Source organism: Primulina eburnea, chromosome 4 (assembly GCF_022965805.1).
Source record: "Primulina eburnea isolate SZY01 chromosome 4, ASM2296580v1, whole genome shotgun sequence".
NCBI classification, from domain to species: Eukaryota; Viridiplantae; Streptophyta; class Magnoliopsida; order Lamiales; family Gesneriaceae; genus Primulina; species Primulina eburnea.
In genome coordinates this window covers 11,056,664-11,082,984 of record NC_133104.1, presented here as the reverse complement: position 1 = coordinate 11,082,984, position 26,321 = coordinate 11,056,664, and the positions used below count along the sequence as shown (strand labels likewise).

The window sequence follows — 26,321 nt, the reverse complement described above, 5'->3', positions numbered from 1 at the left end:
TGAACTATTAGGGTCACATAAGTATTGGATTCCGTGATCTTGTTGAGATATTCAAGTTCAAGGATTTAAAATTTGTGATTGTAGTTTGATAGAGATCAAATAGATTGCTTATAAAAGAGTTTATTAGTTGATTTCATGTAATAAAACTTGTGAAATTTAGCTTAATTGCTAATTAAGTTAGGAGACTGGAACTGCTTATTTTAGTGAAGGAATTCACAAAACTGACAGGTGTTAAAAATGGATCAGTAGAAATTTTTTCGCTTCGAAATTTTCATTTTCCATAATATGAACGAGATTCGTAATCTTGACACATCGCTGATGTCTGATTTTCAATCGTGGTTATAGTGAGTTTACAATTATTTATTTATTAAATTTAGAATATACTAATTAAATAATGAATTAGTAATATTGACCACCGAGTGCGAAATTCTCGTGAAACGTTCTCGAAGAATCTAAAATAGATCGATAAATTTATTGAGCGATTAAATAAAAGTTATTTAATTTAGAGCATATATATTATTTATTTAATTTAATGCATATATATACACACACACTATTAATAATGCAAGATGGTTGATAGTAATTAACTTTGGTCAAGCCTTTTTCTTAATACCAAAATTGTCCTTTCTCATATTTAACTCTAATACATATTTACATTTTCATATTTTATAATTATAAAAAAAAATCATCTTACTAAATCTCATGTTATATTTATTTTTGTAAAATATCATAGTTAAATCGAAAATTTCAATTTAAAATTTTGTTAATTATGTGTGTGCTTCCGGTCATTATTGTATATTTATTATACACATAATGTGTATGTTCGGTCGCTAATATATGTATGCATGTATGTGCAGGGACGGATCCAGGAATAAAAGTTGGGGGGGAGGGGGGGCTTGAACTCAATATGATAAGTTATATATTATTAAAAAAAAATTACATTATATCGTTCAACGAAGTTGTGCCCTACGAGATTTTAAAACATAAAATTCATCAATAATAGATTTTACAACAATATGTTTAGCTAAATCTCGTTCAATATAGAGTGTCAAACAATCAGCAAGAAAGTCATCCTCCATTTTATTGCGAAGTTCCGTCTTCACATGCTTCATTGCTGAAAAAGCACGCTCAGTAGTGGCAGTAGACACAGGTAATGTCAAAACAAGATGAATCAATCTAGTCAACATAACATAAACACTTGACCGTCCACTCTCGGTCAATTGCTGACACAACTCAACAAGTGTAGAAACCTTTAAATTCTGCATCACATCAAGTTTATAATGTATCAATTCATACTCCAAAGAAACAATTTCTTGAGCTGTGAAAAATCTCCAGGATAAAACTTCTTCGCAAGCTTGCAAATATCATCACTGTTAAATGAGTCAAATGAATTTTTAGGATCTAAAGCTGTACTAAGAGAAAGAAGTTCTACCGATGACTCATTGAACCGAGTATTTAACTCCATCAAAATGAAATCTATTGCTGCATTAAAAACATCAAAGTGGTAATGATGTTCTATTGATGTTCCATTTTGAAATAGTTCAAGTTATAATCCTAAACAAGAATAAAATAATTATTAAACAAATAAACAAGTAATAGTCAATCAACAACTCAACAACAAACAATCAAGAAACCAAAAATCACGCACAGAGAAGCTATAAAAAAAAATAAAAAATGTATAGCCGATTCTTACATGGATTGTTGTCTTGCCGATGAGCAATTCGATTTCTTCGGGAGTCCTCAATTCTATTCTGTCGCTAAAGGGCTTGGGACTTGGGAGAGAAATTTTGTAGAATTGAGGTGGGGCGGATCAGAGGATATGGGATGAATTTGGTCTCATCCTCGTAAATGGACGGGACTTGATTGGACTAAGACATTGATGTACAACGATTTTCGAAAAACCGTCGCTATTAGCAACTGTTTTTCGAAAAACAGTCGCTAATAGCGACTGTTTGAATTAAAACCGTCGCCGATCCCCATCGGCGACGGTTTTACTAAAACCGTCGCAAATATTAGCGACGGTTTCTGAAAATCCGTCGCTAAAAAAAAGGTACAGCCATATGTAAATATTGAAACGTCTGCTATTCGTTTTCTAAAAACGTGCTAGAATTTTTTTTTTTTTTAAACCTCACATAGCATCGGCCGAATTGCATACACAAGTATAAAATATTTTTGACATCATTTTAAAATAAATCAACCAACTAACATTTGAAAAGTATAGCTCATACTATAACCTCTCAAAAACCACTCATAAATAAATTGTCGTAAAAAAATATCTTTAACATCATTTAAAATCATAAATCATGACTAGTGCGGAAAACTAGCGTCGGTCCTCGGGTTATGTGCACCTCCAGTCCAGTCAGATCAACCATCAAGACCTCCATTATCATATTCATAATCAATATCACCTGCATCAATCACACCTAGTGAGTCTAAAGACTCAACACGTCATATCCTTGATAACGAGTAATACGTAATACAGTTAACATATAACAGTGAAAAATACCTATACTTAAAATATCATTTTCATGAAGATGCATAACTTTAAAAATACACGTTTTCGTAAACATTTTCATGATGCGTAAAAACATTTTCAAAAGACATAAACATATCACTTAAACATATTCATATTAATGTCCATATTCGTATTCATATTCATGTTCATGTTCGTGTTCGTTGAATTCAGATCGTGATTGTGACTCGTATTCTTAAACGTATTGGGCGATGGATCCATCTACATGTAACCACAGTACTGGGCGGCGGGGGACACCAGCAACACTCTCACCGGTCAACTGGGCCCTGGCCTACGTATTAACATATCATGGCATTGGAAATACGATCGTCGGGGCTCCCTCTGGGGCCTTTTCCCATAAATGGGCTCCCTCTGGGGCCTTCTCCACTCACGACATCTCCAATCATATTCATGGTATTCATATTCGTATTCGTATCAACGGAAACACGATCGTCGGGCTCCCACTGGGACCATAACCCTCACGATATTTCCAACATATTTTAGTCACAATCCTTCACATCCTTCAACATGTCGTATTTCCATCACTTAATAAAATATGCATATATTATCATTTTATTTTGAAACCAAGCATGCAACATGTCTTTTAAATGCCCATATTTAAATCATAAAAATCATAGACATTTAGAAATCATAACTTAACATATTAAAAATCATAAACATCTATGAACATTTTTTAAATAAACATTTTAACATCGTAAACTTTTAAAATAAACATTTAAAATAAACGTTTTAACATATTAAATAATAAAACATTAAACATATTAACGTCTTAAAAATCCATAAAATATAAAATTGACATATTAACATATAAACATACATAATCATTGAAAATAATCATATTAGCATATAAAATAGCATTTAGGACACTGCCATGACGTTTACTAATTTTTAGGTGTAAAAAGACGTTTTACCCCTGGACGTGACATTTTACGTTTTCGACTTTTTTCTTGATTTCATGACTCTAGCATGTCCCAAATAATTATTTAAGCCTACAAAATTTTCTCATATTTTTATTTAGCTTAATTCGATGACTTTTAAATTTATCTTTAAATATGACGTATTAATGCGTTTTAATCCCGAATTAAACCAAACCTTAATATAAAATTCCCAAATTGAAAACTTAGACTTATAATAATTATTTAAGCTTAAATATAATTTTTCATAATTTTATAAAGCTTAAAACTAGGTATTTCAATTAACTCGTTAATTAGCGTTTCGCGCGGCGATTAAATTCCGAATAAATCCAAAACTCGTTATTTTGATCCCAAATTTTTAACATAGCCTTTTTATTACTTATTCTACCCTTCCAAGTCGTGAGCCACCCCCGTGGACCCTTGGATTCAATTTTAGTTCTTAAATTCGAAATATTGACCCCTTACCGAACCACCCGAGCCATCTCCCAATTTTCTCGAGCCACACCCGAGCCGCCTTGAACCAAAACCTAGCCAACCCATCTAGGGACCCTACTGTGCAAGCCCAGCCCCAAAACATGACCCTAACCCGCTCAAAAAGATCCTGGAACTCGACCCATATTTCTGCACATGTGTGTGTGTAGTGTCCTTGAACAAAAGAGACTCCTATCTAGTCTAGGACTCTCCCAAACGAGCCACCACCGAACCCACCTGTACCTAACCATCCCTGGACCATGACCAGACCAAGCCCAGACCCTAAAACCTGCGCGCGAGCCACCTGGTTCAGGAACCCAGCAGCTGCGCAACTCATGTTCCTCTCACGATTTATGCTTCTAGGGCCCCTACCCACGACTCCAACCAGAGACGGATCTACGCTAGGGCTATACTGGGCTGTAGCCCAGCCCATTTTTTTTATTTAGCGACGATTTTTTGAAAACCGTCGCTACTTTTGCGACGGTTTTAGTAAACCCGTCGCCGATGTGGATAGGCGACAGTTTTATCAAACACCGTCGCAAATATTAGCGACGGTTATTTCTAAAACCGTCGCTAAAGTATTAAAAAATAAAAAAAAGATGGATCGGCGGTTTTAATTAGCGACGGTTTATTCAATAGAACATCATTACCACTTTGATGTTTTTAATGCAGCAATAAATTTCATTTTGATGGAGTTAAATACTCGGTTCAATGAGTTATCGGTGAAACTTCTTTCTCTTAGTATAGTTTTAGATCCTAAAAATTCATTTGACTCATTTAACAGTGATGATATTTGCAAGCTTGCGAAGAAGTTTTATCCTGGAGATTTCACATATCAAGAAATTGTTGTTTTGAAGTATGCATTGATACATTTATAAACTCGATGTGATGCAGAATTTAAAGGTTTCTACACTTGTTGAGTTGTGTCAGCAATTGACCGAGAGTGGACGGTCAAGTGTTTATGTTATGTTGACTAGATTGATTCATCTTGTTTTGACATTATCTGTGTCTACTGCCACTATTGAACGGGCTTTTTCAGCAATGAAGCATGTGAAGACGGCACTTCGCAATAAAATGGAGGATGACTTTCTTGCCGATTGTTTGACACTCTATGTTGAACGAGATTTAGCTAAACATATTGATGTAAATTCTATTATTGATGAATTTTATGTTTTAAAATCCCGTAAGGCACAACTTCGTTGAACGATATAATGTACTTTTTTTTTTAATAATATATAATTTATCATATTGAGTTCAAGCCCACCCCAACTCTTATTCCTGGATCCGTCCCTGACTCCAACCCTGAACCAACGTATCAAGCACTTACCTAGGACCCTAAGGTCACCCCCTGGCCCAGCCTGCAGTCCACAGACCAAGCCCCTAAGCCCTGGACGAGCGCTGCACCTGCGCGCGCTGTTTTCCCATTCTCGGGTGAGAGTCCTTGTCCACAAGGACTCTTCCCAGCCTATCTAGCTCGAGTCCTAGCATGGCTAGGACTCTTCCCTTGACCCCCCTACGACCTTGGCTAGTCCTGGACATGAGCCATTACCAAGCCCAGCCGTAGGACCCCAACAACCGAACCCTTGTCTCCCATGACAGCCCCATGCTTCCAGCTTACGTTTTTTCTTTTCCTTTTCGTTGTGCAGGGTTTTAGGTGATGATTAAGACTTTAAATTCATGTAAAACAATGCTTGATCAATACCTATATCATTGCAGCCCTCTTAAACATATAGAACATGATTTTTTGAAAGAAAATACAAGCTAAAACTTGACATAGGCCATAAATCCGAAAATAACAGGAAGTGCCACTTGATTTCCATTCTTTGCATGCATAAAAATATACTATGGTGTGATGATGAGTAAAAGGAGAATATGGCGTGCCTTTGCATATTAAACGCACGAATATACGTTGACGAATCGAAGAACGACGACACGGATAACCTTGGCTTGAAACCTTGATGAATTTTCGAAGCTTTTCCTTTCCAAACCCTTGAGTGTGTCGTGTGTGTTGGGGGGGATTTTGGGGAGAGTTTATAAATTTTAAAAGTGGGAATTGTGTGATAATGGGGAGGGTTTTGAGTATTATATAATAATTAATTCACTAAACAAAGCTTAGGCCCAATAAGCATACAAATTAGGCCCATAAATCTTTAATTAAATAATAAAAATTATTTTGTTTAATAAGATTTGTGAATTAAATAGCCGGGTTGCCAAAACGTTCGTATTTTAGTTGAAAAACCAACACCGATAAAATTTACGTCCTGGAGTATGAAATCACCTCAAAACCCCTTATTTTCAAATATAATAAAAAGCATCACCCATAATTTAAATAATTAAAAACAATTATTTAATAAAAATCATTTCCTATTTTTCAGCCATCGGTCTCCGTTCTTCGATCGCAACTCGAATAACCTTTTAAAAAATACATTTTTAATGCAACCATGTAGAAGAGTATATTTTAAACATGCAATTATGCACAACATAATTAATTAATGCCATTAAAACAATTTAACTAAAATACAAAGAATTTAATAATTGCATGCATGTGGTTCGCGTGGACCCTTAAATTTTCGGGGCGTTACAAATATATTGTATTATCAAAAGTTGATAATAATTTAATTATGAGTGATATTATCAAGAGTAGAAAATGTATACATGAGAGTCTTTGAATTATGAAAAATAGTATCTTGAAAATTGAGTCAAATAGTTGAATACATATATAACTTTTACATACAAATTTTGTCAAATAGTTGAATTAGACAAATTTTGTCAAGATTTCGGCCACCACCTATATTTGGAGACCATCTTTCCACCGCGCCGCCGCCACGATGCCGCCAATTTTCTGAAATTCTTGCGATCCAATCTCGACCCAAAATTTTTTAGATATCTAATACGATCTATACAAAGAACAAAGTTTCTGATCGTGTACCTGATTAGGATACCAGAGAAAGTTCGTAAGGATTTACAAGAATAGCTATTACTTCAAAACACGGGATAGTTAGAGTCAGTGTTCTTTATAGTAAAGATAAATCAAATCTAAACATCCTACGAATGGTTTAAAACATATGACACCCAAGAAAAGTTTTGAACGTCAGAACAAAAATTTTAAACTTCTACTACGTCTTTCATGTGAGAAAACGATACACCAAAAATTCTTTCTTCCGTGTAGTACAAGATTGTTAGAGTTTGACAGCTGAATTACATTTAAAAAAATCACAATGGCTCCAACTTGCTTGAAACAAGCTCTTTTTAAGAGAACAAATGTAATCATAGAATTAATGGTGAGCACGTTTATGGTATTTTGAAACTCCGCAAGGAACATCATTACTGCTCCCAAATATTTAAAAACTAAAATACTTTACCAGTCCAGTTATCCATACAATATATAAAATATGAACCTTGTTAAAATTAATATAAAAAAATGTCAATCAACTCCTATTATATATTTCTCCTTTATTATATATATTTATGCCTAATAGGGACAAATTTCAAATTAGTATATAAAATTTATTTTGTGTATTTAGTTCATCCCACCCAAATACGAAATCTTGGTTTTGCCTATGTAATCACCTAGTCGTTGACACAACAGGACAAAAGCATTCAATGCGACTAGAGAAAAAGGATAAAAAAGTTCAAAAAGCTTTTCAAACAATAATACGAAGTATCAAGAAAATCAAATATGTGTTAGAGTAGATGTCCAGAAGGTCAACTTTTAGCTTGAGCTTTATTGATTCTTAACTAAAACGATATTTATTTTAATAACATTTTAAGATTTTATCTGATTATAGAATTTATTTTATCTGTATACACATACAAATTATATAAATAAATTTCTTGAATATACTATAAATACCATGAGGTCCACGAGTCTAGTGGATGATGAAATTCATAACGAACTGTATTGTATATTCTAAACTTGTTCATAGTCGATTATGTCGCCTAAAGCATGGATATGTTACTCGAATTTGAGACTAACTTTTGTGATATAAACACCGTGTTTCATTGGTAAGGACATTTGGATGTCCATTCATACAGATGGTGATCATTTTATAAGGCGCTGATAAGTCTCCTTCAAACTTTCCAAGTGGTTATCATTATCGTGAGGATAAGTTCAAGGTTATTGTTGTACATCATTAGTCCTTTGACCTGTGACAACATGGAGGCTCTACATACTAGCATGCATTTTGATCCATTTACCGTCTCCATTGAGGGTCATCAGGTAGCGAGGTTGAGTGTAGTTTTGAAATACGTAAGAGTCAATGCACTGTAGTCGAGGATACACCACTTGCTTACGGATGAAGATATCCTATGTGATCTAATAGCTAATAATGTAAGGAGTTTATGTTCAGAGGAAGACAAGTGCTTTAGGAAAATGTGTTTTACTAGTTGCACATATGATATCACTATTATTACTCACATGTACAACACATCATTATCGAATTCATTTGCAAATATCGATGTACCAATGATTGCAGATTTGATTGAGATATATGAGTTGAATGGACCATACCGTACGCTAAACATAATTAACTGGTTCTTGCAGACATTATTAATGATATCTAGGGGATCATGGTTCAATGCTATTAGAATCTCTTACCATGATCCGGTGGATGCAATCAGATTTGAGTTATGACGTTCTTGTTCAAGTGATTGATGAAAAGAATGAGGCTAATTATGGTAAGCCCAAAAAAGAATAAATGTTGTTTTGAATCACGTGAAGTTGTGAACATATGATTATTTGTATCCCTGAATCATTTAGGATCACACAAGTATTGGATTTTATGTTCCCACTGAGATATTGAAATTCAAGGATTTGATTTTGGCAATTATAGTTTGATGAAAATAAAAAAGATTGTTTATAAAGGATTTTATAAATAGATTCCATTATTAGAAGTTGCGAAATTTAGCTTAACTGTTAATTAAGTTAGGAGAGTGAAACTGTTTGCTTTAGTAAAAGAGTTCACAAAACTAATCTTCCTTTTTTTCATTGTATGAACGATACTTGTACCATCGTCACATCGGTGATGCTGGGTTTTTTTTAAAAATAATTTAATTTTAAAAAAATTCAAAAATAATTTTAAAAAAAATTTGCAAAACTACTGCAATCCGCGTTTGGTAAGCACGAATGGTGCTTACGTGGAGGAGCGTCTGCGCTTACCAAGCGCGGACTTTGCTCCACGTAGGAGCGTCCGCGCGACGGAATATTTTAGCGACAGAATATATATCAAAACCGTCGCTATTATTAAAACACCGACGGTTTTCGCTAATATTAAATCAGCGACGGTTCACAAATCGTCGCTAAAATTGAATCAGTGACGGTTTTGCAAATTTTAGCGACAGTTTTTTAACCGTCACTGAATCAATTTTAACGACGGTTTGTGAACCGGATGGAGGACTTCTCAAGTTTCAAAGGGCCTCTTTTACTGTAAATTTTAATTTTTAGTTTTATTTGTATATATACGAAATATAAATATGATTAATAGTTTGTCAACCAATTGTCTGCATTATTTTTGGACAAAAATTTGTGTGAGACGGTCTCACCGGTCGTATTTTGTGAGACGAATCCCTTATTTAGGTCATCCATGAAAAAATATTACTTTTTATGCTAAGAGTATTACTTTTTATTGTGAATATCGGTATGGTTGACCTGTCTCACAGATAAAGATTTGTGAGATCGTCTCACAAGAGACTTACTCTTATTTTTTAAGGAATTGGATTGGGCTTTGAGATTGAATAAGTGTAGAGGTCATTTAATTTCATAATATCGTATCTTTCTACTGTATTTTTTAAATTCAATATAAGTGATACTATTTGAAAAAAGTAAACTAAAAATATTCTAGTAAAATGTATTGTATTTTGGTGAAATATAAAATGTCAAAACAGCGTAGAAATTCATGATTTTTTTTTGAATTTTTTCTGGTAAAATTTATTGTATTTTCTTGATGAATTTTTTGTATTTTCTTTGTCAAAACGGTGTAGAAATTCATAGTTTTTCTGGTGAAATATAAAATGCCAAAACGGTGTAAAAATATTCTAGTAAAATGTATAATATTTTCTTGATGAATTTTTTGTCTGTTTTTTTTCTCTTTTTTCACTACAACAAAAATGGTTTTTCGCAGCGCAAAAATTCTCTTTCCGCAGCGCACATTTCACGCTGCAAAGATGCAAGCCGTTGAAAGTTCAAGATTATCCGCGGCGTACATGTGCATGCTGTTAATACTATTATCCGCGGCACACCGTTAATATAATTATCCGCAGCACGCAGCTCTCCCATCAGTCAGACAGATGCGATTGTTATTGTTAGATATTCAAGAAACCCTGTAGGATTTAGTGACAGTTTAGAAACCGTCGCTAAAATTTGCAACGGTGTTTAAACCTTCGCTAATTCCAGATCAGGGACGGTTAAAAACCGTCGCTAAACTTAGCGACGGATTTTTAACCGTCGCTGATTCAATTATAGCGACGGTTTTCTGAACCGTCGCTGATTAAATTTGAGCGACAGTTTTGATATATATTCCGTCGCTAAAATATTCCGTCGGATCGGGGACGCTCCTACGTGGAGCAAAGTCCACTCTTGGTAAGTGCGGACGCTGCTCCACGTGAGCACAGTCCGCGTTTACCAAACGTGGATTGCAGCAGTTTTGCAAAAAAAAATTTAATTTTTTTTAAAATTAAATTATTTTTAAAAAAACCCGGTGATGCTTGATCGTCGATTGGGCTTATGATGAGTTCACATTATTCATTTAGTAAATTTAGAATTACAAATTAAATAAAAAAATTAGTATTTGTGACTACTAGGTATAAGATTCTCAATGAATATTTTAGAGTAGTTAGAATTAGTTATTTAATTTTATATATATATATATATATAGACACACACACACACACACATATATATATATATAGACACACACACACACACACATATATATATATATATAGACACACACACACACACACATATATATATATATAGACACACACACACATATATATACACACACATATATATATATATATATATATAGACACACACACACATATATATACACACACACACACACACACATATATATATATATATATATATATATATATATATATATATTTTCAAGAATTGAAAATAACATATGAGAATTATAAATAATGAAAATATAGAATTATGATAAGGTTAGAATCTTGATGAGATTGAAATATTGAGTTTACTAAATAAATGTTATCAAAGAGTTGATAACACACACAATAAAGACAACAAGAAAAATCATGTCTAGATTTTTTTTCTCCACTTTAAGAAAAAACGTTCCTCCCCTTTGAGAATAGTTTAGGCTGAGCTCCTTTCCTCTCCTCGCCTCTCCTCTCCTCTCCTCTCTCCCCTCCATCATTATGTGCTCCGCTGAGCCACTGTGAAGCCATTTCCAGTTTCTGAAAATTCCAGTGATCATTTCAACGAAAATTTCTCCTAGTTTTCTAGTGCAATCTAGGAGATGAACAAAGTTTCTGAACGTGGATCTGATTAGAATGTTGAAGAAAGTTCATATGGATTTACAAAAAGAGTTATTATCGCCTAAACATCATGATAGTTGGAGTCAGTGTTAAATACACAAATGTAAAGCAATAACATCCTATGAATGATTTTAAATCATACGACACCAAGATCGTTTTGAATGTCAAAAGCTCTCGAATCACCATGGATGTTTATTTTCTTCTGGTAGAGAGAACATCAATTTTATTTCTCACACTTAGACAACAAAACAGCTCGTTCTAGAGCACTTTCAACATCAGAACACTGCTTCAATGACGTATCAAATCATCCATTATCACGCTTGCTCACTGTGTAGAAAAATGTTTTTGCACCTCGTCTCACCTTCTCACTGGTTTTATTCAATTGATTAAGAAAATTGGTTGAAGAAGTTGGAGTTGATGACCAGACTTTTTCGTCTGGATGATCAGTTGTAGAGCTTAATTTGTCTTGTCATCAAAATGATTGAATTGTGTACTATGAGTTTTAACTAAGAATGTGACGTCAGTTAGATCGAGATTGTACAACGTGATTGTATAATTCAAAGTTTTCTAAAGTAATATTTTCCGTAACGAAAAAATGATAGACGTAGAGAGATTTGTTTTCGAACTTCCATAAAAAAATCATATGTTCTTATATTATTAGTTTCGCATGTATGGTTACACACTAATTTATTATTATTCAGCAATTATATATTATTGATATAATCGCTCATCAATTTGGTTAAATATTCGTTGAACATGTTCGAACATCTTTCGTTTTTGGAATCGGTCTAAATTATTTTACCGTTCGATTTTTGATTGAAAATCACTTCATCAATTGTTAACCTAACTATATATATGAAACACATAATTATAGTGATCCAACCGATCCTAATAATATTATTTTGCGTATGTTTAAAACTATTTATATAAGTAAATATTCAAATTTATTTTGTTAAAATCATTTATAAAAGAAGACAAAAACTTGTGTGAAACGGTCTCAGGTGTCGTATTTTGTGAGACGGATCTCTTATTTGGGTCATCCATGGAAAAATATTACTTTTTATTTTAAGAGTATTACTTTTTATCGTGAATATCGGAAGGATTGACTCGTTTCACAGATAAAAATTCATGAAACCGTCACACAAAAAATCTATTTAAACAAAAATACAATAATTATATAAACGAATTTCAAGTTTAACTTATAAATGAATATGTTAGTGTCCCACTAAATCCCCACAGGGACGTAATTGCCACGTCGCTTGAGATCTTTATTCCGAGTGTGAGCGACATTTCCCCCGTCACTCTTTAATTTCAACTCCGATCAAACTTTCAATCTCACCCAAATATTTTCTCCTTCTTCGTTAAGGTTTGCCGTTGTCAAAGTAAAAAGTGAGTAATCATGGGCGGCGAAAATTTTCTACCTCCGTTTTCTTCGACTGGTACTTCTTTTTCGCCTTGAACTTGTCACTTAGTCATCTTTTAACGGAAGCGTGACAATTGTTCTGATATTTAAAGTTATCCGTTTGTTAGTTGAGTAATCATCTGGTTGATATTTTTTTATTTTGCAGAGGACGAGTCATCGGTTGGCCACGATTTCTCCCGTGTTAAATCCGATTGTTCGAGGTACGCATTTCTCCCATGTATCCCTTAAATCCTATTGTTCAAGGTACGCATCCTTTTCATGCTCCGGTTAAGCGTTGAAAAGCGCCAGAAATATTGTGGGAACTAAAAATCAATTCTTGTTATTTGATTTTGGTGTCCAGTGGAGAGGAGGGTTTGAATGCTGATCGATTGAATGGGGAGAGCGGGTTGCATTTTGAGGAATTTTCTGAAGTGGGTTATCGGAATTTTTCGGAGAGGCAGAGATGCAAGGCCTATGCAGATGTTTTGAGGAGTTATGAGGATTTACGTAGCCGTGTCGAGAGATTTGCAGAGGCTAAACTCAAAATTTTGAGGTATGCTTAGATTTTGTATTTTTTTCCGGTGGCTAGAAAAGAGTATCTGTTTTGTGTCATAGGATTGGAAATTTTTGGACCTTGGCTAAGTAGGATGAATAGAGTTTGTACTCGATAGATTTTTGAAAGTGTATTAATATATGTTTCAAGTGTTTGGCAAAATGTTCGAGGTAAGAGTATGTACGTGAGACGATGTTTGGATTTTAGAAATTACCTCTTCCATGTCCCAAAAATTGGTAGATTGGTCTCTGATAGACCATATAGGTTCATAACTTCATTATTTCTTTTAGCTCGGTGCTGCCTCAATTTGAGATGGTTAGATCCTGCTAAAATTTAACTATGTTGCTTTAAGTAAATTTTGTTGTGATATTGACAGTGTCTTACAACTTTGGTACATACTACATAACCCCAACATTTTAGTGATCCGTTTCCATTAAGGACTTGTCCAAAAAACATTCGGAAAAACTACTTTGTTAAGTTGGACATATATATGACTAAGGCTGCTATGAATTGTTCTCAGACAATATTTTTCGCTTCCTGACACTAGTTAACTCAGAATCCAGATACTTGTCCTACAAGATTAACTACCTCCCTGCATACGCGCAAAGTCGTATACAACTGTCCCCCTGTGCTCATGATAGCATTTATTTGTAATTTTAGCTCAAGTGAACTTACCTGGTGGCATATACCTTACAGCTACACCCCAGGTTCGTGGGTTGAAAATGCAGGTGGCATGTGCTTGAAGGATTATAGCATCCCAAAAATCACGTCACTCTTGTTAATAGGACCAAAGGGTTCTGGAAAGAGCAGTCTGGTCAACAAAATTTCCGGTGTTCTTGAGGATAGTGTTTTTGCATCAGAACGCGCACAAGCATCTTGTACGAGTACCATTTCTTTTTCTTTGCTATGTAAAGTGTATCCACTAATATTAAGGCTCTTCAACATCAATGAACAGCGATATTTGGCCATCATTGACTTCAAACAGATAATTCTTCTAGGGCAGATGGAACCTATTTCCTCCATGAATACATTATCCCGGCTGGTTTTGGTTCGTTTTGCTTGTATGATTCTCGTAGTTTGTCTGATGATTCATCTGAAAACGCGAATGTGTTAGAGGGTTGGATGACCAAGGGTGTCCATCATGGAGAACTTGTGACAAGGTTATGTCTAAATTTGTATAATTTTTTAAAAATTATTTGACTTTCAATTTGCAATATTTGAGTTATATTGTCAATTTTTTTTCTTGATAGGAAATCTGATAGTTTGTATGTAAAAGCTCAATTGAAGTTTAAGGCTCGACAGAGTTGTCGTGGTCAAGTCAGAGCAATTAACTTCGTCATATTTGTTGTTGATGGGATTTCCATTTTAGAAGCAATGGGGAGTGACGATGGAACTAATAATGGATACACTCAAATGATAGATACAACTTTCAACAACCCATTCTTATCATTCAAAGGTATCCATTTCAAGACTCGCTCGCTTTCTTCAATTTGGGATGTTAATGCATTTGTTCTTTTTATGCCTCAGATGATAAGCCTGTTGTAGTAATCACACACGGAGATTTACTCTCACTTTCTGATCGTGCGAAAATAAGAGTTCATTTAGGAGAGTTGTTGGGCATCTCTCCAACAAAACAAATTTTCGACATCCCAGGTTCATTACTTTGCATCCTCATCTCTCCGGAAATAACATTATTCACAGCAAAAAGCTTCACGTTCTTTATTTTTCAGATGACAAATAACATTATTCACAGCAAAAAGCTTCACGTTCTTTATTTTTCAGATGACAAGGATCCAGCCACCGCCTTGACAATAATCGATATGCTACATTATTGCCTTGCCCGTGCCGATAGAAATCTTCCTGGCAATGATCTGTACATGAGCAAGGTTTGGTTGATTTTTCCCTAAATACAGTACATACCTATAGCTGCATTTGATGATGCTCTCATGTGTCTTCTCTAGTTAGTATCACATTTGCTGTGCAAAGTACTGAGCTTATGTTTTATGCCGAGTGAGTTGCAGATGTATAACAAGTCTTTGTTATTTGCGCGCCGGGTTCTGTTGGTGGTTCTGGTGATGGCCATTCTACTTCAGGTTCTTGTTTCCATTATAGGTGGTGCTACTAAAACCAAAACGACCACTCCCACTTCGTCGAAGCTTGATGTGGACTGGCATAAAATTCGATATTTATGGTTGGGAGATGACTACTAGTGCTGTTAACAACTTCTATAAAGATAACTCTGTGAATAAGTTGTAAATCTGTGCAATATAATGGGGACCTTGTCGGTGACGATTTCATGTTTCTTTGGCTACAATAAAATATTTGCAATTAATGAATTTCTCGTCCTAAATATTTCTAGTCAAAGAAAAAAACACTTATTTGGCGACCCGACCTTTTTTTTCAGATAGATGCCTAATAATTAGCAGTGTGATCATATTTAGAACGTAGACAAAAGAAGGAAGAATTAAGAGTTGGGAGCATGAGCTAGCAAGTATATTTTGGCAAAATCAAATTTATTATGTTCTTTATGTATAGATGTGATGTTATGTACTTATAGTGGACATGTGTACACTTTGTGTACATATAGTCAGTATTATACAAATTTAATACCAATTGGGCACGTTTATTAATGAGAGTAGGAGACATTTGTTTTAGAGTAAAAAGTAATTAGGTATATGAACTATTGAATAAATGTCAAATTGGTACATGAACTTTTATTAATGATTTTATTGGTATATATCCGCGGGATTCCGGCCAATTTCCGATGACATTTAACTAAAATGTCCAATTTGCCATTTATTACAAAAAAAATACAAATTTATTTCTTTCTTTTTTAATTAGGAATATTTGTAATGCCCGAAAATTAATCACTGTTAATCAAGGATTATTGACTTATAATTTGACGTGATTACGAAATGGCCAACTGAGACACGATTTAAGATAATCTGCGGTCATTTATTTGAATTTTAGAATGTGTTGCCGAAGCAACACCGCACCCGCGCTCATGGTTAGACCGCACCCGCGGTCGATGTCCAGTAGAGTAGGAAATTTTATTTGAAGCAAGACCGCACCCGCGGTAAGAAACAAGACCGCACCCGCGGTGCAAACAAGACCGCACCCGCGGTCGTCGAATTTCAGAAAATGAAAGTGCTGCCGAAGCATGAGCGCACCCGCGGTCTTGAAGCTACCGCACCCGCGGTGATACGTGTTTTGCGGAAATTGTGCCACCTCGTCGAATTCATGCATGGTATACATATGTATGATAGCCATTTGTTCCTTCAGAATTTAACACAAGAAATCGAGAAAAGGTATGAGGGAATTTGCTGAAAATCCTTACGCCTTTTACGAGAAATCCGTCCGTCTGATTTTGAATCCGACTTCGGTATTGAGTTCCTATCGACGTAGGCTACAACTGGACGTAAGTTAACTACGTTTTGACATGTTTTAGAATTATGATATTGTCAGAATTGAATGGAACTCATATATGTTGTTCTTGACATGTTAGACATCGTATAATCGAAGTCAGATTAAGAAACGGACTGATTATGGAATTGTTATGAATTTTTAGGGTATATTGATTTATACCAGACAGATTTGAATTGTGATTGGATTACGGATTGTATTGGATATGGGTTATAGATTGTAACTGTGATTTGAGGATGTTGTATTAACGGGGATATTGAAATTGTACCGTTGTGCTGTTGATTTTGAGTTAAATCAAGATTGATCAGATTGTTATTGATTTGAAAGGTATATTGACATGAGTTTATTGATATTGTCATTGCCAGACAGACTGTGAATTCAGGACTTCGACTGAGCCAGAAACCGACAAAAGAAAGGTATAAGTCAATGTGGTACTGGGAGATCGACTTGAGTTTCCCTAAATCACATACTTTACTTTATTGCATTGATATTTGCATTGATTGGACTGATATACTTGTCTTCTTGATTTATAGATAGCGAGTATCAGACGAGTAATCTTGTGACAGAAGTGCCTGATAGTGGTGGGATCGCCACGGGCACATTGCACGATGTCACAGGATAGTGTAGGCATCTTGGGACGGAAGTGCCTGACAGTGGCGGGATCGTCACGGGCACATTGCACGATGTCTCAAGATGGGATATTAGCGATAGAGCTACAGTCCATGACGGTTAGGTCAGGACACCGGATGTTGGTTATATCGAGTAAATAGGATTGGAATTCTTCTATTACGGAATTCGATATAGGAACATCATATTTGGTTATATCGAGTAATAGGATCATAGTTCCTTCTATTACGGAATTCGATATAGGAACACCACATTTGGAAACCGGGATCCCTAGACTAGGATTGAGTCTAGTCTGAATGATAGAGTTATGAGCATTGTCGACAGTCTATGATTGGTTATGTTTCAGATTTTGATACATATATCTGTTACCTGATTACATGCTTTATATTTGTTTATATGATTGCATGTTTCGTTGATTTATAATGGGATTAATTCTCACCGGAGTTATCCGGCTGTTGTCTTGTTTGTATGTGTACATGACAACAGGTGAGACAAGATCAGGGTCCAGGAGATGAGGAGAGATCGTGATAGAGTGGAGACTTCGGGCTTTGATGTATATAGGTTGTGACACTTGATATATAGATGTTGAACCTTAGTTTTACTGGTTTGTAGACGGTACAGGACATGTACTTTATTTTATACTGAGTTGTATATTAGTTTGATTTCACTACGTTCCGCAGTTTAAAAAGAAAAAAATTTTAGACCCTGTTTGATAAATGATTAATTAGTCCCAATGATGATTAAGAACTTGATTAGCGTCCGGGTCCCCACAATATTTGTATATTATATTTATTATATAAGATAGGTTATATCCTTTACAACAAAATAATTATATATATTATATTACTGCATTCAATATGTAAATAATTTTAAATAAATAAATTGATAATATAGAAAATAAATTATATATTTAGCTAAAATTTTGATTTATGTATACGTAATTTTCTCATTAATAATTTTGAAAACATTTTCAAATAAATAGTGGTTGTGATAAAAAAAAAAAAAAAGGTAATATTTTAGTTACATAACCATTTATTGAATATGATATTTTAACAAATTCTTGACTAAAAATTAATTTCAAATTTTATTTAATATAACGAACCCATCTAAACAATATCAATCAAACCACGATAGATTGTGTCCCGTGCTATTTAACTAACAACGTAGATTATTTAAGCACAACAAAGTACATGAGTAATAAATAAAATTTTGAAAGTTAATCACCTTATATATCATTGAAACTTTGAACAAAAATACAAAAAAAATATCATATTATCATTTCCAAAACAATCTACCAAAAAAAGTCATTTCCAAAACATATTAAATATCATCGTGAATCATAGTTTAATTTTTAATACAAAAGCTATCCTTGCATTTCCAAAAGATTGAAACTCTACCATCATGCTCAATTTTGATGAGATTCTTGCACATCTCCTGTCAAATAATTACAAAAAAAAGGTGAGGAAATGAAGATTATTTAACAACAAAAATTTGACATTTAAAAAAACATCATGAATAAGAAATTTTAAATTTAAACAACTATATTACAACAAACACTAATTAATTTTACATTCTCTATAAGATCAATAATAAATATTTCAGTGTCCAAAATAATATAAACTAATACAAATTATATTACCTTTCTTCTTTTTCTTCAATTTTTTACCAAAATTCCCAGGATTGCGAGGACATGTGGCTTTGTTGTGTCCAAGTTCTTTGCATATGCTACAACTCGAATGAACAAATCTCTGACTTTTTTTCCCAGTAAGTGATTCATCTGCTCCTTTTATTCTTTTTAACTTTGGCCTACCACGTTTGCTTTCTTTCTTTCTCACGATCATCTTAGGATAATTCTCATCCTCCCACATAGATTCATCAGGAATAGCATTGATATTGCTCTCATATGTCCTCAAATAGGCAGCTTTTGTTAAAAAATTATCAACATATTTCATAGGATCATCTCTTATATGATTGATACAAAAAATTGCATGCTTGCATGGAACTCCACTAATCTGCCACTCTCCACATTCACAAGTCTTTGAATTCAAATTCACAACAAACCATTTGCCATCACTAATTTCAAATAAGTGCTCAGATGATTCAAATCCATGCAATTGTCTACTTTCTCGAAAGTTTCTGCTTAATTTGCTTTCAACTTTTGGGCACAATCGAGTTCCAAGTCATAGCATTTTGTTGTCTTTCACAAAATCTTTTCATTAGTTTTCTTCTTATATGCTCCAATAATGTAAGGACCGGTTTTTGTCTCATCACCCTTAACTCACTGTTAAATGACTCAGACATATTATTTGTCACATGGTCATTCTTAACATGTATGTCAAAAGCATGTCTTGACCAATGAAAAAGGTTCTTCTTGCATCAACCAATTCCATGCTGCTGTATTTTCTTGCTTAATCTCATCCATAATATCCTTGAAGTCAAACACATTAGTAGCCTTCACTGCTGCCCAAAATTTATTCCTAAACTTTGGTCCAGGAAATAAGCTTTTGAAATTATTATACCTATGCCAAGCACAATATCTATGCTTAGCATTAGGATAAATTTTCTTAATGGCATTTATGAGACCTTTTTGTCTATCACTCATGAAGGTTAAGTATCTCTCATCTCCTAAATGCCAATGTAAGCAGTCAAGAAAGTATTCCCAACTATCCTGATTTTCTCCCTCAGAAATCATCACTGCAATTGGAAAAATACTAGAATTTGCATCAAGTGTTACTGCACACAAAAGTTGTCCTCCAAAAGGATTTTTTAAGACACAACCGTCTACCCCAATGAAGGGCCTACATCCATTCACAAACCCCTCTCTTTGAGCAACAAAACTAACAAAAAATCTCTTGAATATGGGATTACAATTTGGATTGCACAAATCTAATCCTTCACACAATATTTTACAGGTTACGCCCGAATTATATTTTCTCAAAAATTTAGCATATTTGGGAAGTTTGTTATAACTAACCTCATGATCACCCATATACTTTTTGGTCACCTTTTTTCGCGCTCTATGAAGTTTACAGACATCAACATGAACACCATAATCATCAATAAGAGCAGATCCCAAATCCCCAACTGTCATTCCTTGAGCAGATTTCAATTGTTTCTCATATTTTTTAGCTATCCACTTGGATGTTGCACTTTTATCTCTGCATTGCATAACACAAGTGTGTGGGCCACCATAAGTTTTAATTTTAAAAGTTACTCCATCAATCCACTTTGATGCATGGATCCTCCAAGGGCAACCATCGGTTTTGCACTTTGCTGTTTGCATATTTCTTGTATTATGAATCCTCTTCATTCTAAAACCCTCCTGGACTTTGTAATCCTCTAAAACACTCTTAAAATGTTCCACATCCTTAAAAATCTGACCAACCTCAAATTCTATAATTCCATTTTTCTCAGTTTCAAAGACATCTCCATGCATTTTATCACTTAGTTTTGCCATCAAGGTTTCAACTTCATCATCACTACTCAAAAATCGGTCACAATCAGAATTGTAATCTGAATCATCTTCATCACCTTCACTTTCAAATTTCTTCTCTGTATCAATTAATCTTTTCTCATTTGTTTCATTACTAACACTATTGTCACTCCAACAACATAACTCTTCCTCTATTTCTACAACATCAACTGTGAGTTCATCATTTTTAAAATCAGCATTCATGAGTTCATGTTGCACACAAACTTCAACATAGTTTGGTTGATCATGGTCTTCAAAAGTATTGTGCAATAAGCGCACTCGTAGATGTAATGACGCATCACCAAATACTTCATATGCCATAAAAAGATTTTTAAAATCTTTATCACAGTTCAAATGGAAGCTTTCTTTAGCACGTGGTGCAATGCCATCCAATCCAATTAATCCAGTCAAATCACCAATTTGACCTATATCTGCACCAAATATTGCTATTATAGAATCATGTACCAACATTGACAAATCATAATTTTGAAGGCTTGGCACATCCTTTAAAGCAATTTGTTCATCACAGTGGTGCAAAATCATCTTCATCATGAGCTGTTTATTTAAAAGAAACATATAAATATACATTAGAATAAAACACAAACCAGTCAAATACAATTTCTATTAAGCGTTTTTAATAACCCAAACTAGTTTAAACTTTCTATCGAACACCTTTCAAGCAAAGCATATCATTACAAAAAAAAATCACTACAATGAGAAGGAATGACAAAAACATAAGAAGGAGAGAGACTACCTTGTGTGGAGACAATCGATTTTCAACATATTGAGGGGAAAATGAAATGCGTATCGTGGAAGCAGAAGGACTTTTTTATGGTGAAAAAGTACAGTGGAAGAAAGGGTTTAGAAATAAGAATAAAATAGGATAAAATTTATTAGCTTAATTAATCTTTATCTATCAAAAGACTACTACACCCTTTTAGTCATCATAAATTGACTAGATTTCCGATGATCACGTACCAATTTAACTATTAGCAAAAGTTGGTGTACCAATTTGACATTTGATTTATAGTTCATATACCAAATTAATTTTTACTCGTTTGTTTTATACCAACGGTGTTGAACTTAATATATAGTATAAGATAATATTTAAAAGAAATGTGATTATTTATTCTCCAACTATGTGCACCAAGCAACGCCACTTACGATGGATTCGGCGGTGAAAGTTAGTGTTGATGCTTCTCATAGAAAGTTTTTGTATCAATTTTATTTATATGAGTTTATATGTAAATAATTATGTGTTGAAAGTTATCTATTAAGTTAAGCAGAAAATTAAAATTTTGGCTATTGAGATTTAACGTATTTAATGTGTAAAGATACAAGTGTAATTTCTTTTTTTATGATGTGTCAAAACAAAAATATTATAAGATAACGATAGATATTATCTATAGTCCTCATATCGCAAGACATCACTTATCCATTAAAGCGTTACTTTTTATTAAAGTACAAACTTTAATATAAAAAAATTTAATCCATAATTGACCCTATCAAGCACGTTTAATTGCTCGTTACTTTTTAGTTCCAACATATTTTATAAAATATTTTATATGTTATTTAATAAAGTAAATTATTAAAACTTCTAAATTGAATTCGAACAATCTGAAATTCTTTCCAAAACTTCTAAATTGAATTCGAACAATCTGAAATTCTTTCCAAAAGACTTTGACTTCGTTCAGTACTTCAAAATAAACCCAGCCAAATGAGTTTGCTTCGAATGACTAAAAAGAAGAGTTGGTTGAAATGAGGAGATTGAATTAGAGTAACATAATTATATGATATACCTGGTGAAATTTTAATCGTTTGATTATCAACTTATGATATCAATTTCCATTAAAATGTTAAAAACCCACGTAATCTTATAATGTTGAGATATGTGAAGAATTACTAATAATGATGAAAGATAAACCGACTTTTTTTTTGTGTGTAGTAATAGCACGAAACTATCAATAACTATTATTTTGATATTTTGCTTTTGAGAACTTAAATTTATACATTTGTCTTAAGTTTGTTTATTATATCTACGCATTATTTGGTTTGGTATTATCACAAATATATTAATAATACTATTTTACGTTCAATCAAACTTAGAAGACGAAGATTTGTAATATTTAATATCTAATCTATATTAATAATCACATTTTTAGCGAGTTTGTCTTACCGTGTTAGTCAGTAGATTTCTTAATTACTAAATTTAATCTGTTTTTCAAGTTTGCAAACTGATGCAAATAGGTATCCCCCATTCATGGGTTTTTCCAGACGTACCGAGGACAAAATTTATGCTTGAATAAAGTTTACACAGGAGTCTAACAAAATAAATTTATAACATGTTATTATATTAAAAATAGTTTATTTAAATCTTTTACTATATATCTGTTAGAGTAGATGGTCTGTAAGCCAACGGTTGGCTAAAAAAATTGTTAACTCAGTCATAATAAACAATCTTTATTTTAATATAATTTATATTTCATGGTTTCGTTTTACTTTATCTGTATACTCATGCAATCGACATAGATAAAGATTTTGATTATACTTTAATACAAATGAATCGCACCTCGATCTTGAAATTCTAAATTCGTTCATAGTTGATTCAGCCGCCTAAAAACAAGGATAAAGGTCATCTGAGTTTGAGACTAGCATTTGTGATGTTGTGTACTGTGTTTCATGATAAAGACAAAGAGATATCTGATCATGCAAATGATAATCATATGATGATTGTATTGAACAACCCTCCATCGGATTTTCCAAGTGGTTGTCCTTAATCGTCTGTGGTTATAACATCATTAGTCCTTACGACCCGAGACAACACTGAGGCTCTACATATTGGATTGTGCTCTGACTCGTTTTCCGACTCCGCGAGGGTCACAAGGTGGCGAGGTTAGGTGCAATTGAGATATGTGTAAGAGCCAGTGCATTGTAGTCGAGAGTTCACTGCTTACCTACGGGTGTGGATATTCTCTGTGATCTAACGAAATAGTAATGCATGAAATCTATGACCAGAGAGTAAGATGTACATTAGGGATAGTGTAATATCCAAGCTTGGTGAACGGTACGGTTTAAGATTTCATATGTTTGTTGACTATTTGGTTAAGTTTAAGTATAGTTTTGATGTTAAGAGTTGTGATTTATGGTTTATAGTATTGTTGGCTATACTTGATGTGTAGTTTTATTGTAGCGGCGTTACGATTAAATTCATGATAATTTATATATTGATCCAAATGAGGTGAGGCCACTTCCATTAGAAAGATAAGACATAAGGCTATAACTTTCTTGTTTTGGGTTTTGTTCAAATCATTGTGGAAGATAAGCCAAAAGTACCCCGAAGTGTGCCGTTTGTTTCGTCGTTCCTCCAGTGACACATGTTGGGAGATTTAGCATAAAGTTTTACTCAGACCTTCAAATGACATGAGGTCAATTGGAGATGCAAGCCAAGACATAGAGCTACAACTTTCCTGTTTACCACTTTTCCTAATTCTGAAGGGAAGAGGCGTTTCGAAAGCGATCTTTGAAGTGGCTGCGCGCAGAGCGCGCCCGAGCGGGAATAAATGTCCGCCCGGGCGGGCCATGTTCGAAAATAGTGTATTTTGGCCGAGAGTTCCGCGCTCGGGCTGAAAAATATGTTCGCCCGGGTGGCCAGCGATTTTTAAAATCGTGTTTTTGGTGTTTTAATGTATAAATTCGGTGGAGACTTCATTTTTTTCTTATTTCCCTCATTCTTCTTCATTCTTCTAGGTTCTTCACTTCTAAGGGGAGGTTAGGGTTCTTATTTCTTTCTTTCCTTCCTTTGATTCAAGCATCTTGTTGGGTATTTGTAGTGAAAACAAGATCATTGTGGATTCAAGGAGCTAAGGTAAGCTTGTGGGTTTGATTATTCTTGGATTATGGTGTTGGAGAAATTATGGGATTCATTATTGTGTTGGTTTTATGGATTTTATGGTATGGTTGTTTGATTATTGGGTTGTTGATGGTGCAATACATGGTTTATTGTTGTAGGTTTTGTACCAGAGATTAGAATCAAGTGCTCCAAGTGTTGTAAGTGGAATTCATTCCCTTGTGCTTACATGAAAGTATATATATTGTATTTCAATGGTTTTACATGCTATTCCCTTCCATTGATTCATATTATGTATTGATATACTTTATTGTATATTAGAGGCAATTGTATGTCTCAATTGTGTAAAAAGAAATACAAAAGAATAGAGTATTCAAAGTGTTTGATTTAATGCCAAAGAGATAGTTCAATTTGATTTATTAGATTGATAAAGAGATAGTAAGAGATTGCATGCAATTAGTTGATCAACGACCATTAGCTTATATCCCAACAGAGTAATCGATTTATATCGATAAAATATAGGTACAAAGACAGAGATACTATTTAAATGTCAATCCATAAGATAAAAGAGAAATACCATCGTTACGTTCATGTTCTACTATATTATTCATGTTTCAAGAGTTGGATGGTAGAAACCTTCGCACGCCTCCGTTACCTCTCGAGAATCCATACATCCCTTATCAGTGTATCGGATCAATTCAATAATAGACGCCTGTTGGCAAGGGTTTTATGAGAGTTAAAAGGTCCGTGTCATGTTTTACAGAGTATGATATGTATCCATTGTTATGTAAGAGTTCCACTTGCTGAGTTTTATACTGATTTCAGTCATTCATGTGATGCAGATAAGAGCGACGAGCCAGGACGTTGATTGGAGCCGGGGTCATATGCATACAAGAGATGGAAGGAAGAAGATATTTTGCTAGCATTTTGACATGATCAAAAATGATATTTTGTATTTTGATGCAACACTTGATTGATCATGTATATACTTTTGATTGTAAATGTTTTATGTCAAGAAATTTTTAATCCTTCTTTCCCATTAGTAAAATTTTTAATTTCCGCTATGTTGTTTTATAAAATCGGTCAAGGAAGTTACAATAAGAGTTCTCTAGTTATACATGCAATGACACTATGAATATTTCATGAATGTATCCCATAGCTATCGAATACAATATGCAACCCTCGATGAACCAATGGTTGCATATTCGATCAGGATATATGAGATGAAGGGGCCGTAATGTACGTTAATAATAACTGATTGGTTCTTATAAACACTATTAGTGGTAAATAGGAAATCATAGGGCGATACTATTAGACGCTCTTACCATGATTCGATGGGTTTAATCGAAAAATTATTCCTGCCATTCTCATTATCAAATGTTGGTGCATAGAATGAGATAAAAAAGGATAAACTTGAATAAAGAACAATGTCTTGAATCACAAAGAGTTTTGAATTCATGGCAAACTGTATCCCTTAACCATTAAATCATTTGCTCCCGTTAAGATAATAATTTTAACCATTGAATTTATATAAAAATATGATATAGTAAATCTAAGGGGTTGAATTTATGATAAT

General features: G+C 33.8%; 2 protein-coding genes across 6 annotated transcripts; one reads left to right on the top strand and one right to left on the bottom strand.

Annotated features, from left to right (window-relative positions):
* Positions 1-12,673: 12,673 nt before the first annotated feature.
* Positions 12,674-15,712, top strand: LOC140830888 (uncharacterized). Of its 4 annotated transcripts, none has more exons than XM_073194440.1 (10): positions 12,674-12,860; positions 12,990-13,026; positions 13,064-13,087; positions 13,185-13,376; positions 14,073-14,254; positions 14,380-14,536; positions 14,627-14,832; positions 14,904-15,029; positions 15,159-15,262; positions 15,398-15,712. In XM_073194440.1, exons 1-10 carry the CDS (start codon positions 12,821-12,823, stop codon positions 15,584-15,586), a joined length of 1,257 nt encoding a protein of 418 aa, XP_073050541.1. In that variant the 5' UTR covers positions 12,674-12,820; the 3' UTR covers positions 15,587-15,712. The 4 variants fall into 4 exon arrangements, with proteins under 4 accessions (XP_073050541.1, XP_073050538.1, XP_073050540.1 ...); XM_073194437.1 differs by having other exon boundaries at positions 14,073-14,260; positions 14,362-14,536; XM_073194438.1 differs by having other exon boundaries at positions 12,675-12,860; positions 14,362-14,536.
* Positions 15,713-18,635: 2,923 nt separating this feature from the next.
* On the bottom strand, positions 18,636-21,790 carry LOC140830887 (uncharacterized). Of its 2 annotated transcripts, XM_073194436.1 has the most exons (3): positions 21,653-21,790; positions 19,066-21,453; positions 18,636-18,860 (listed from the first exon to the last, which is right to left on the bottom strand). In XM_073194436.1, exon 2 carries the CDS (start codon positions 21,448-21,450, stop codon positions 19,762-19,764), a length of 1,689 nt encoding a protein of 562 aa, XP_073050537.1. In that variant the 5' UTR covers positions 21,451-21,453; positions 21,653-21,790; the 3' UTR covers positions 18,636-18,860; positions 19,066-19,761. The 2 variants fall into 2 exon arrangements, with proteins under 2 accessions (XP_073050537.1, XP_073050535.1); XM_073194434.1 differs by lacking the exon at positions 21,653-21,790 and having other exon boundaries at positions 19,066-21,617.
* Between the last annotated feature and the right edge of the window lie 4,531 nt (positions 21,791-26,321).

Bases quoted from the DNA above. Each gene is read 5' to 3' on its own strand.
- LOC140830887 (XM_073194434.1), bottom strand. From the start codon at position 21,486: ATGTATATTTATATGTTTCTTTTAAATAAACAGCTCATGATGAAGATG.
- LOC140830888 (XM_073194437.1), top strand. From the start codon at position 12,821: ATGGGCGGCGAAAATTTTCTACCTCCGTTTTCTTCGACTG. The intron at 12,861-12,989 runs GTACTTCTTTTT...TTTATTTTGCAG, and splicing joins ACCTCCGTTTTCTTCGACTG to AGGACGAGTCATCGGTTGGC. The intron at 15,263-15,397 runs GTTTGGTTGATT...AGTGAGTTGCAG, and splicing joins ATGATCTGTACATGAGCAAG to ATGTATAACAAGTCTTTGTT.